General features: G+C 40.5%; 1 protein-coding gene across 1 annotated transcript in view; it reads left to right on the forward strand.

The window, feature by feature from the left end:
- The first annotated feature begins 1,770 nt into the window (after window positions 1–1,770).
- Window positions 1,771–14,089, forward strand: part of LOC105042090 (aldehyde dehydrogenase family 7 member A1) — a 44,744-nt gene continuing 32,425 nt past the window's right edge. The window contains 5 exon segments of the mRNA XM_073253955.1: window positions 1,771–2,019; window positions 2,166–2,252; window positions 13,076–13,139; window positions 13,142–13,206; window positions 13,855–13,929. Of these exon segments, the coding sequence (XP_073110056.1) occupies window positions 1,882–2,019; window positions 2,166–2,252; window positions 13,076–13,139; window positions 13,142–13,206; window positions 13,855–13,929 (429 nt within the window). The 5' untranslated portion in view covers window positions 1,771–1,881.

The following is a 14,089-nucleotide window of genomic DNA, read 5'->3' on the forward strand; positions in this document are numbered from 1 at the left end:
CTCTGCCGTCACGTCCAAATGGTGCTGCAAGAAAATTTTAACACGCCACTTCGTCGGATGACTCCTTGCACCGAACTGGGTTCAATGTGATACCGACACGTACCGGTTGCTCCTTTGGATCAAAGCACCCTGCTGGAAAGCTTACCTCCCTCCGCGTTGTCCAGGAATAATGCAACGTCACTTTATGAAAAGGTCGAGGATCAGCTGTTACGTGGAAAAACAGCTTTGAGTGACGCCGGATGAGATGGAGACAAACAGCGGCGAGATGAGAAATTATATCCCATACCGTGTCACCACGTGGCGGTGCACACCACTAATGCTCGTTGACGCACCGAGATAAGTATTTGCTGAATCTGGCTTGTAAGAAGTGATTGGCGGCGTATACGATCTACCACAACCGTACGTTTTTATAGTGATACATTGAGATAAGCACACGTTGGATGAGATACATGAAAACAAGCGGACATAGTTGGCAGCATATACGGTCTAGTGATGCACAGAGATGAGATCAACTCCACTTTTGTTGGGGCCCAAATGGGTCCCTATCATTCTGCCCCGCATACGAGCCAATTTAAACTTAGTGGTCATGTAATTAAAAATTTAGACATACTATGTTGAGATTAGAAGGTATATGATATTTTTATCTTTTATTTTTTATAAAAAATATAAATGGTGGTAAAGCCCATTTTATTCTATGGGATAGCCATTGCGGCTGCTAGTCAACCTGGGAGCTCCACTGCCATGGCCATCAACCACAAATAGAACTCATTATCATGTAGCCACTACACCATCTCTCCACTATTATAGCCCATTGCTCCATCGATACAAGTCATATATTAGAGATGGTGGCTATAGATCATGAAATTTCATTAAAGTTGATGCCCTCAGTGTTACCATCTTCACTTAGTACTCTTCATAATAGCTAACACCACTATTATTATAAATTTGTCACCATGATGGCCTCTTGCTAGAGTCAAGGGCTCATCCTTATTAAGGAGGAGAAGAAAAGCAGGAGGAAAGAAGAGAGAGGAGGTTTGCATCAGTAACTGACGATGGTTGGCTATAACAAATGACAATGTTGGAAGCTAAAGAAAGCGAAGAAAAGAGGAAAGAGAGGGAGAGAAAGAGAGAGCGGGAAACTGAGAAAAAGGAGGGAGGGGGGGTTTGATAGTTGGCTGTGGGAAGAAGCAAGAGTCAAGAGTTGGAGAAATTATTATTTGAACAAAATTCTACAGATCAATACAAATTTTAGAGCACATGTACGATGGATAGCATGCACTTTTTATTTGATATTAAATTAATTAAATATAATAGATAAATATGATAAATAATTATTAGATTGGTCAACTAGATTTGATCTATCTAATAATTAGAACATCTAGCGGCTTGGGTTTGCGGGATAGGAAATTTTTTTTTAAGATTTTAAGATGTTATATTATAGCTTATTATCTAAAAATAATTATATTCTGTATCACGTTCGTTATTTGATGGTGCATCATATCAATCATATATTTTAATTATACGAACGTTTTTTATCATGCTCTAGTCTGCGATTGCAGTATAGTATACCTAGTCACGGTACGGTAGATTTTTTTTTTTTTGGGTAAGGAGTAGACCTTTAAATCATCATATTCGACTATAACCTCGTTTCCCAATTTTCTAGTTGTAGCCTTTCTCAGTTTCTTCTTCTGGCGACTTGCGGCTGCTGCCATTGCATCATAATCCGTCCACGTGTCGTGAAGCTTAAAGGCCCGAAAACGGCCTCCTTACTCGTTATTACTAGTCTCCTCCCCCTCCCTCTTCCCTACCCCTCCCTCTTTTCGATCTTTTCTCGTGTCCTTCTACTTTACTTCTTTTCTTTGTCCTCTTTTCGATCGATCGATGGGGGCGTTGATGAAAAAGGAGTACCAGTTCCTCTCCGAGCTCGGCCTCGGTCCTCGCAACCCTGGCTGCTACGTGAATGGCTCCTGGAAAGGCAGCGGCCCGGTGGTCGCCTCCCACCGGCCTGCGAACAACCAGGCATGCTCTCGATCCCTCTTTTTTTTCTCTCTCCGGGATGATCGGATCAAGATCCCTGTCAATCTTCATTCTTCTCTCCTTAATTCGAGCCATTTGTTTGATTTATATGTTTAATGGGGGCTCAAATATTTGGTTTCTTGATTTAGGTCATTGCTGAGGTGGTGGAGGCATCGATGCAAGAGTACGAGGAGGGGATGCAGGCGTGCATGGATGCTGCCAAGATATGGATGCAGGTTAGGTGCTTTCCATTGATCTATTTCTTTACACTTCAGAAAATCTTCCCGTCTTTCATAGGTCTTGATCGATTTTGTCGGTTACGATAGACAAGCTGATGAGTGAAAGAGGAAAAGGAAAAAAAAAAGAAACAAATTTTGACATATTTGGAGGTTGGCAGGACGACAGGCAGTGGGAAAGCATTTTTGAATCACAGAATGGATTTGTTGGGACAATTCAACAGACGCCTGATTCCAACTATAAATCGGCTTTATAAAAACAGTATGTTGACCCACAGTCAGGTAACCAACAAACAGTCAATATTCTCAATCAACAGACAACCACGATAACTCAATTAATATCCGACTCATGACCATCGTATATCAAAATTATCGACCGATGCTCATTTAGATTTTTACAACCACCGACATATAGTCGGTTTATCTTTCCATGATCACATAAAATCGAAATGTATGGAACCTACATATCTAACCATTATAAACAGTTATCAATTACGTGTCACGGTCATAAGTGGACATAAACAGCTCACTAACTTCATGATTATGGTCCGATAATTTGGTATCATAAAAAAAAAATCACGTACTCGACGGTTACATCTGAATCACTTATAAAAGGAAGATAAATGAACATGATTGGTAAGACAATTCTAGACTGAGATCCTGTCATTTCAAATATTTTTCATTTGCTGTTCACCACTCCCCACTGACTTAAGCATCGGAGGGTCTCTGCCGGACACAACTCCAGTCTGTGTGGACTTTGTTTTGCAGGTGCTCTTCACCGGCGACAGACGCAACAGGAGATTGACCGCAACAGATTGACGAGACAGGTAGAGGGCAAAATACAAACAATTATGTCAAAAATCAGAGCTCAGCACTCGACAGAATCAGCATGGCAGTCTTTTCGTCGAAAAGATGTTTCTCCCCTACCTTCAATGGCAGAGCCCAGTTCTTTGCGTTCTGTAGTCACTACGGATGCGTAAATTGCTGCACTTATGCAGCAAATGAAGGTATTAACGAAGCGGTTCAAAGACTCCAGCAGCAGCAGCAGCCGTCGGTGGAGGAGTCGGTGGCTCATTCAGTGCCATCTAGGCACAGCCGCTGTCCTCCACGGCATTCATCTTCCTTATCCCCAGAGCGACGATCGTCTCGTCACTCTCATCGAGACGGACAACCATACTCTCGGCACTCCCATCGTATCGCCCATTCTTTGCGGCATTCTCCTCCTTCCCGTGTATATAGTATCAGGAAAGAGAAAAGGCCACGTACACCTTCTGCTTCTCCATCCTCAAATTCTTTGAGAGGTTCTATCCCCAGATTGTCCTGGCAACAGCGGCTAGTCGACTACGAATGGAAGTTTAAAGAGATCGACCGCCAGCTTGTCCGATTTCAGGTGGAAGGTCGGAAATCTTTCAGTGACTATGATTTCTGCACTGTCCAACTTCTCTCTCAGCACATCCTGGATGAACCGATTCCGTCTAGGTTCAAGATGCCGCAGATGGAGCCATACGACGGCTTCACCGATCTTATCGACCATTTGGAGAGCTATAAAGCTCTCATGATGATTTAGGGGGCTACTGACGTTCTCTTATGCATCGATTTTCCGGCAACTATTCGGAAAGCTATTCGAGTTTGGTATTTCGGACTTCAGCAGGGGAGCATTAACTCTTTCGAGTAGCTCAAGCATTTTTTCGTGATCCATTTCAGCACTAGCCAAAAGGTGCCACGGACATCAGACAGTCTCTTTTTCATTAAGCAGGACGAGATATAGATATTGAGAGATTTTGTGGCTTATTTCAACACAGCCACACTTGATGTCAGGGATCTTAATGAAGACATGACCATATCGACCATGAAAAGGGATCTAAGGAGATTCATATTCACTTATTCTCTAGACAAGACTCTCCTTCGGATCTATACTGAACTTTTAGAGCACGCATATAAGTATATCCGTGCGGATGAGGGTGCTTCTGATCGGTGCCAAACAGACGAAAAAAGTCAAAAAAAGAAGCTGAAGAAAAGTGGAGCTCCGATCGAATCAAGTAGGCCGACTATCAATAAGCGAACTTCACCTCGACGATGGAGTCTGAAACCGAATAATTATAGCATGTATGACTCTTATACTTCTCTTTCTGCTCTCCGTGCATAGATTTTGATGGAGATCGAAGGAAAGGAGTATCTTCGACATCCCTTATCAATGAAAGTGCCATCGAGGAGTCGTGATAGGAAGAAGTACTGTTGGTTCCATCATGATTATGGACACGATACCGAAAGTGCATCCAGCTCAGGAACGAGATAGAGGTCTTGATTCGTTGAGACTACCTCGAAAAATTCTGACGCAATCGTCTGACTCAATCTCCCACCGACCAACAACCTCAGTCGCAAGCTGAGGAGACAATTAACAATCGATCAATGGCAGAAGTAATCAACAGGATCTCCGGACGACCAAAGAACTGGGGGACAACTTCCGAAGAAGAATCGATGAAGAAACGACGACTCGGTAATGTAATTATTTTTTTGAAAGATAATGTTCGGAGAATACAAACTCATAATGATGCTGTCGTTATCTCGACAACGATAGGAAATTATGATGTAAAAAAAAATTTTAGTTGATAATGAAAATTCAACAGATATTCTTTTTTACTCGATTTTCTTTCGAATGCGACTACCGACTGATCGACTTAAAAGAGTCTCAACGCCATTAGTTGGTTTCACTGGAGATGTAATTACTGTGAAAGAAAAAATCACTCTTTCATTAACCGTAGAAACAGATCCACAATAAAGTACTGTTCTATTGACATTCACAGTTATCTGAGTTCTCTCAGCTTATAATGTCATACTCGGATGATCTGGACTTAATGCTCTGAGAGTAGTAGTCTCAACATATCATTCATTAGTCCAATTTTCAATAAGAAACGGAGTCGGAGAGATGCGTGGAGATCCACAACTTGTCCGACGTTGCTTCCTGGTCTCCACAAAAAATAATCAACCGAAGACTTTGTCCGTTAATAATTTGGACCAAAGAGAAAATGAAGAAATGGGTGAACCAGCCGAGCAACTGATTTCCATCCCATTAAAAAAAGAAGATCCTGAGAAGACGGTCCAAATTGGATCGCATTTGTCTGATGCGGAGCGGCAACAACTAATAAATATACTAAGAGCGAACGTCGACATTTTTGCTTGGTCGGCTACTGATATGTTAGGCATTCTTTCGGAGATAATAATCCATTGGTTAAACATTGATCCAAAAGTTAAGCCAGTGAAATAAAAAAAAGTCTTTTGCTCCTGAAAGACAGAAGATCATCGACGAAGAAGTCGATAAGCTCCTTGTAGCTAACTTTATCAGAGAAGTTAATTATCCCGATTGACTCGTCAATGTAGTGATGGTGAGAAAAATCAATGAGAAATAGAGAATTTACATCGTCTATATAAATCTAAATGAAGCCTGTCTGAAAGACAATTTTTCTTTGCCGAAGATCGACCAATTAGTTGATGTACCTTTAGGACATTGACTTTTAAGCTTCATGGATGTCTTTGTTGGATATAATCAGATTCGGATGGTACCTGAAGATGAGAAGTACACAGCCTTCGTAACCGACAAAGGCATCTATTGCTACAAAATAATGCCTTTCGGTTTCAAAAATATCGGAACTACTTATCAACGGCTAGTCAATAAAATATTCAAGACATAAATTGGACGAAATATGAAAGTCTACGTGGATGATATGCTGGTGAAAAACCTCCAAACTACTGATCATATTCGAGATCTGGAAGAAGCCTTTAGCACACTTCGACGACATCAGATGAAGTTAAATCCGACTAAGTGTACATTTGGGATAACTTTTAATTTTAAATTTTTTATATCACAACGAGGAATTGAAGTCAATTTCGAGAAAATAAAGACTATCATCAATATGAAGTATCTAAATTTTAAGAAAGAAATACAACAACTTAATAGAAAGATCGCCGCACTTAGTCGATTCATATCAAGGTCGGCAGAAAGATGTTTATCCTTTTCAAGATCTTGAGACAGGCAAAGGACTTCACATAGTCAGACGAGTGCCGACAATCTTTTGAAGATCTAAAACAATACCTGGTATCTCCACTTCTACTTACAAAATCAAAGGTCGAAAAAATTTTGTATCTCTATTTGGTGACTTCATTTGAAGCAGTTAGTTCGATACTTATTCTAGAAGATGAGAACCGAATTCAATGATCAATTTACTATACTAGCAAGGCACTTCATAATGCTGAAATAAGATATTCAAGGATGGAGAAGATGATTTACACTCTGATCATATCAGTGCAACGACTTCGTTCATACTTTTAAGCACATCCTATTGTTGTCTTGACAGATCAGCCGTTGAAGGTGATTTTACACCGTCCTGATACTTTAGGACGAATGGCAAAGTGGACAATAAAACTCAGCGATTTTGATATACAATATCGTCCATGTCCATCAATGAAGATACAAATTTTGGCTGACTTCATCATCGAGTATACTATATCTGACAATAATCTTGAGGATGAATCCAATGATAAAATAAAGCCAGTTGAAACTCCTAGACCCGACTTGGCATTGGCGTGGGTGTTACATATTGATGGAGCATCCAACGCACAAGACAGTGGAGCTGGTCTCATCTTCACCTATTCGAAGGGATTGTAACTGAATATGCCTTTCGATTCAATTTTTAAGCTTTAAATAACTAAGCTGAGTATGAAGCTCTCTTAGTCGGCTTGAAGATTGCCAAAAAGCTTGACATCGACAATTTGAAAGTCTTCGCCGACTCACAGCTGATTATCGGATAGGTTAAGGGCGAGTTTGAAGTCCGAGATCCTGTTATAATGAAGTATCTTCAGAAGGTGAAAGATCTTATGTTGACTCTAAAATATTTTGAGATCTATCACATTTCAAAAATAGAAAATACTCGAGCCGACGCACTTTTCCAACTTGCGACCACTTCATTTAACTCGCTGGATCGGATATTCATTGAATTTTTTGAACAGTTAAGTATTGATAAAGTCGAAGAAGTGCTACAAGTCAATGATGAACCAAGCTGGATAGATCCAATCATTCAATACTTGATTGATGGAACTCTACCAACAGACCCTTTAGAAGCCAAACGACTCAGATGGACAGTCTCGCAATATATTTTGATAAATGACCAACTTTATAAAAGGTTGTTCTTTTTTCTCTTGCTGAAGTGTTTGAGACCAGCAGATGCCGACTGTGCACTCAGAGAAGCTCATGAAAGGATTTGTGGAAATCACTTGGGAGGTAAATCTCTGGCTTATAAAATCTTACGACAAGGATATCATTGGTCTACTATGAAGAAAGATGCAGCTGAACTTGTCCGAAGATGTGAACCATGTCAGAAGTATGCAAATATACAACATCAACCGGTCAGTCAGCTGACATCAATTGTTGCACCATGGCCCTTCGCACAATGATGAATTGACATACTAGGTCCTTTTCCTCCTACATCTGGTCAAAAAAATTTATAGTAGTCACCATTGATTACTTACTAAATGGGCGGAAGCTGAATCTCTGACACAGATCACTGAAAGTAAAATGAAAGATTTCATTCAAAAATCGATCATATACAGATTTGGTCTATCACACATCATCATCACTGACAATGATCGACAATTCGACAATCAGAATTAAAAAGTTCTGTACGAAATTTTACATTACGCACAAGCTCACATCAGTTGGCCATCCACAATCTAACGGTGAGGTGGAGGTAACCAACTGAACAGTTCTACATGGTCTCAAAATCAGGCTAAATGAAGCGAAAAACCTCTGGATGGAAAAACTGTATCCGATCCTATGGACATATCGAACAACTCCTCGCATACCAATGGGAGAATCGTCATTCAATCTGATCTATGAAACAGAAGCGATGATCCTACTTGAGATCGAATTACCATCAATAAGGGTGGAACAATACAATGAGCCGAGCAATTCAGAATGTCAGAGAGTCGATCTAAACTTACTTTCGGAAGTCCGACAGCAAGCTCAAGATCGGTATTATAATGTAAAAATTAAGCCGAAGGTCTTCCGTCCAGGAGATGTGGTCCTAAGAAAAGCAGAAGTCTCAAAACCTCGGGATCAGAAAAAATTATCTTCAAATTGGGAAGGACCCTACAGAATAACTGAAACACTTCGATCGGACGCATATCGGCTAGAAACTCTTGATGAAACAACTATATCTCGGACCTGAAATGCCGATAATTTGAAGATGTATTATCAATAAAGTTGTTCATATGTACATTGTTCAGAATGAAACATTGAATTTCAGAATCATAAAAGCTTCAGCCAACTACAAAATGACAATAGACTGATAAATAAACGGTCAATTGTTATCGACTGTATCTCGATTTTTCACTGTAAAAATCGATCACCGACTATATTTCGATTTTCACTGTAAAAATCGACTTTTGTCGAACAACTATCTATGCCGACTTAGTTTTAACTAAGCAGAGTATTATGCCAATTTGACCCTGATCGAATCAGAAATACATCGATTTGACTACGATCAGTCGAAGGATATTCGGCTTACCATCGTTTATCAAATATCTAGACATACCGACTTGACTACGGTCAGTCGAAGGATATTTGGCTTATCACCGTCTATCCAAATATCTAAAAGGTAAAGTATGTTGATTGACATTCGACTAACGGATAAATTCTACAACAGTTATTACTGAACATTCGACTCGTTGATTAATATTCGGTTATTCGACTATGATTCTATGACATTGAAAGTACATAAGAAAAAGAGAATTTATACTTTGAAAAATTTTCTTTTCATTCATTAAAGGAAAAGTTACAAAAATTGGACCAAAAGTCTGATTACAAAATTTATCCAATTATAAAAAAAAATGAAAATGCTACACCGATCACCAATCATTTTCTTCGTCATCTTGCCCCGACACAGCTTCGGTAGCTGGAGCAGGTCCTGGTGCAGTCGGTGCGTCATCTTTGGTCGGTGCGGCGCCTTCTTCAGCAGTCTCTTCTTTCGAGCCAGGAGAAACGATGCTGCTCAAGTTCAAGTTTGGATACAATTTACCGACCGTATCTCGACCGTTCTCGTATCCGATGCAGTAGGAAGCAAATCCGCCTTCGAGAATTTTTTCTTTGAATTTCTTCGAATTTTTGAAGTTCTCGATGGTCAAACTCAAGGCATCCTTTGCTGACTCTGTCTCAGCTTTTACGGAGGCTGACTCAGCATCGGCCAGTGCCAGTCTTTCCAGGGTGGTCCGATGTCTTTCATGCTCTGCTTCAAGCTCATCAATGCATCCATCCCTTTATCTTCGGAGCCGATGGATGGAGTGTTTCTTACTCTTAATCCGAGATTCGAGAGATGTAATGTTTTGATGAGCCGACTCAAGCTCAGCTTTGGAGGACTGAAGGTCGGCTGTTAGATGGGAGACTTCTTCCTGAAGCTTTGCCTCCCGTTCGGTTGCTGTCTAAAGTTGTTTGAGGGCAGTTGTCTTTTCAGCATTTTCAGCCGACATCTTATCCATCCAAGACCGGCAAAAATTGGCGATCTTCCGATACCCACTCTCTATAGTGTGCATATCGTGCACCTACTGAAAACAGAAAATAGAAGACAAGTCAGGTTAAAAAAAAAAGAATGTTGGAAGATTACCCCAAGTATCGTCGGATAGAAGGAAGAGAACATCTCGGCCACCATCCGACTCTTCCTGTTCTCCCTATTAGTTGGGAGAAGAGCAGCTTCAATGAGCCGCTTGGCCAATGCCGGATTGGTCAAGGCCGACTCACTTTCGAAAATCCAGATATCAAAGAGCGTGGGGAGGCCCGCAGATAACCCATCATCGGCCGAAATTGCGGTCGTGCGCTTGAAACCATCGGAAAATCAGTACTTATTGCACCCGAGATCGTTCTGCTGGAGGAACAGCCGGCGCAGCCGCAGACTGCTGAGGTTTGGTCGCGATCGATCCGGCCTGAACCCCCACTGATGGAGCCATCGATGGTTCTGCCGCAGCTCCATCTCTCGCCGCCCCATCTTTAGCAGACGGCACCACAGTCGGAAGCGTTATTGGGGCCGACAATGCTAAGACCGGTTCAGTGGCTGTTTGCGACGAAATATCAGATTCCCCAGTCGGTGCTGACGGAGTAGAACTCAACTCTTCTTTGGCGGTCGGGAGGGTCCAGCTTTAGTTACTGCCTTCTTCTTGACAGCATGTATGCGGATGTTGGCGACTGACACTCGTGCTCTTGTCTGCATCGCTAAAATTAAAATAAAAAGATTAGTACAAAACTCAAAAACAAACAAAAACAAAAAAGCAAAATGGCCGACTATGTTATACCTAAGGAAGTTACCGAACTAAGTCCGATATCATAAAGAGCTTGTTCGGTCATCAGCTCTCGTTGTGGAAGAACTTTCATGTTTTTCAGTCGGAAGAAGTCTTCCCAATCATTGGCATCCACCCGACTGTTCTCATTGGGGCCAGTTCTTGGATCGTCCCAACACGAAGGGAAGCCTTCAGGAGCAGAAGAAGAAGTAAAGAAAAATTGATTCTTCCATCTATAAATAGACGATGGAAGATTATAGATAAAAGAAAGGCTTTTCTTCGAATTGAAAAACCACCAACCCTTGATCTTGGGATGAGGACGAAGGATAAACAAAGTTCGAAGGAGAGAAGGACGAGGTTCAATCGGTATAAGCCGACATAACAAAGCAAAGCTAATGATCAGTCGGATGGAGTTTGGAGCCAGCTGAGCAGGACAGAGACCATAATAGTCGATAAGATTTCGGACGAATTCTGAAATCGGGAATCGAAGATCGGCCCAAAAGTCTTTGACATAAAATGCGACTTGATCCGGAGGAGAGTTCATCCGACCATTTGCGTCCGGAGTAAAAAGCTGATACTGCTTTGGGATACGGTATTGTTCCTGGAGCCGTTCAACATTAGGCCCGGATAAGGAAGAAGCTTCCATTTTCGGATCCGAAAGGGAGTTGTCGGCTGGATTCCCCGATCGACTATCTCGAGAAGAAGTCTTTTTACTGGCCATCAAAATTGAAAAACTAGAAAAGAGGAGAAAAAATCCTAAGAGAAAAATCCTAGGAGAAGGAAGGAGGACTCGATCTGAAGCCAAAGACGGTGCGAAAGACACGGAAAGCTCCTAGTGCTGGGGGCACAGAATCTTCTGTTGCAGAAAGGCAGCAGAACCTTCTGTTGCGGAGAGGCGACAAATGCAAAAGTAAAGTCTAGATGAAAGTGACTTTATATATATAGGATCCCTCAACAGTTTGGATGAAATCAGATAAATCAGGATCTCTTCAGATGTCGATACATGGCAATATCGAGACCGACCATTGATTGGACGGTTCAATGCACCTACTCCCAGATCATGCTACCTCATCATTATCCGCGTGAACAGCTCAGGGCCAATGCTTTTGGATACGTGGCCAAGATTTATTAGTCAGAATCAAATTATCCGAATTTTTTGAACGTCGAATTATCTTTCCGAAATGACAGCTCAATGATGATCTTACAGTTATCAAAACAACAAAATAGCTGAAGACCTCTCGCATTTCAAAAATCATTAATGCCAGCAGCCAAATCGGGACTCGAAGCAGCACGTGATGTAGCAACTTCTTTCGTCCAACGTGACAGATCACGTGACAATATGCATGTCAGGCTACCTTGGACTGGAGATTGGGGGCAACTGTTGGGATAATTTAATCGACCCCCGATTCCGACTATAGATCGGCTTTATAAACACAGTATGACGGCCCATAATCAGTTAACCGACAAACAGTCGGGTATTCTCAACCATCAACAGACAACCATGACAACTCAGTTAATATCCGACTCATGACCATCAGCACATCAGAGTTACCGACCGATGCTCATTCAGATTTTCACAACCACCGACATATAGTCGGCTTATCTTCCCACGATCACATAAAGCCGGAATGTGCGGAACCTACATATCTAACCGTTATAAATGGTTATCAACTATGTGTCACGATCATTAGTGGGCATAAACAGCCCACTAACTCCATAATTATAATCCGATAATTTAGTGCCATAAAAAGGGACCACGTGCTCGACGGTTATATCTGAATCACTTATAAAAAGAAGGTAAATGAATAGCATTGGTAAGATATTTTGGGCTGAGACCCTGTCATTTCAAATATTCTTCATCTGCTGTTCACCACGCCCCACTGACTTAAGCATCGGAGGGTTCCCGTCGGACACAACTTCAGTCTGTGTGGACTTTGTTTTGTAGGTGCTCCTCACCAGCGACAGGCGTAACAGGGGATTGGCCACAACAGGATTTTAGAGTGCAAATGTCATGTCTTATCTGATGGAAAATGATATGTTAATTGATTGAATAAATTGACACTGATGATTTGCAATTTCTTTTTAATTATTTTTTCTCATCACTAATTGTTAAGCTGGTGATGCTGCATCTGTTTTGTAATTTGAAGAGCCATCTCTCTCTCTCTCTTTCTCTCTCTCTCACACACACACAAATACCTCTGCATACACTCACTCTCTCTATCACACACAAATCGCTTGTTTCTTCCTTTCTTTTTCTCAGAAAAAGGAAGCTTTTAAAGAATTAATGATGTCAATGTAATTAGTTTTACTGTGGATTTTTACTTCCGGAAGCTTTATAGTTTCGGCTTTCCTATACCGGTAGCTCTACTGAATTTTCTAGTTATATCTTAGTTTTCACTATCAAAAGGAATTTCATCTAGTAGAGATCAGCTGCAATATGTCGTTTATGTAATGCATCACTTATCAGGTTAGTTGCTAATGTTCTCTATCAAATCCTTCCCCAGATTCCAGCTCCAAAGAGGGGAGAAATTGTTCGACAAATTGGTGAAGCATTGAGAGCAAAACTCAACTTCTTGGTAGGCTCGTGTCACTTGAAATGGGAAAAATACTTCCTGAAGGGATTGGGGAAGTTCAGGTAAGAATCTATAAATTCTAATGACCTTTGAACTCTTAGTTCATTTGGCATTGCTACTTGAAGAGAAAACTAGTACTGCATCTAGTATGATATATACCTTTTATTTCTTTTTTATAATATGAATTTATAGTCTTGTAGTTTAATTGTATCAAGTTTGGTATTTTTTTTTTGTTATAGTGCTTTGTTTATTAATCATGAAAATAGTTGTTTTGTTTTTCTTCATTCCTTCTCCCTGCATTTTTTTTTCACATACAAGTCTGTTGAATATTTATTGAATAAAGATATGCTGTTGGAGATGCTCACATACAATGCATGTGAAACTGTTAGTTACCCTTTTGGTAATTAGGCATGTACACATTAAGATGACTAAACAATATTATCTTTTCTTTTTCTAGTATGCCAAAAAGAAATGCTTATTTCCTTGGTTAGGCTTCACTTACTGGTTTTTGTCTCGCACTCATGTTTCTTTACTTTTCATATACTGATATCACAACAAATGTGGACATCATATTATAATGCATTATTTTGCAATGACCTCCATAGGCTCATACAATTCATTAATTGTAATGCTGATTAGTTACATTCGATTGTAATGGTGACAATGGCATCATTTCCTCCAGCTTACTATTTTAGTTAATCATTTTTCAGGAAATCATTGATATGTGTGATTATGCTGTTGGGCTAAGCCGTCAGCTAAATGGATCAATCATACCATCCGAACGTGAGATCATATTCCTACTTTTATTTGATTAGTTAAAAGATACATGTTTGCTGCATGTCTGTGTGAATCTTGGCTTTTATCATGTTTCATTTTACTCTTCCATTTGATTGCTTTTTGAAGCTAGATGATTAGAAAACAAAACAATGAATTAGTCTCATCAGT

Source organism: Elaeis guineensis, chromosome 3, assembly GCF_000442705.2.
Source record: "Elaeis guineensis isolate ETL-2024a chromosome 3, EG11, whole genome shotgun sequence".
Taxonomy (NCBI): Eukaryota; Viridiplantae; Streptophyta; class Magnoliopsida; order Arecales; family Arecaceae; genus Elaeis; species Elaeis guineensis.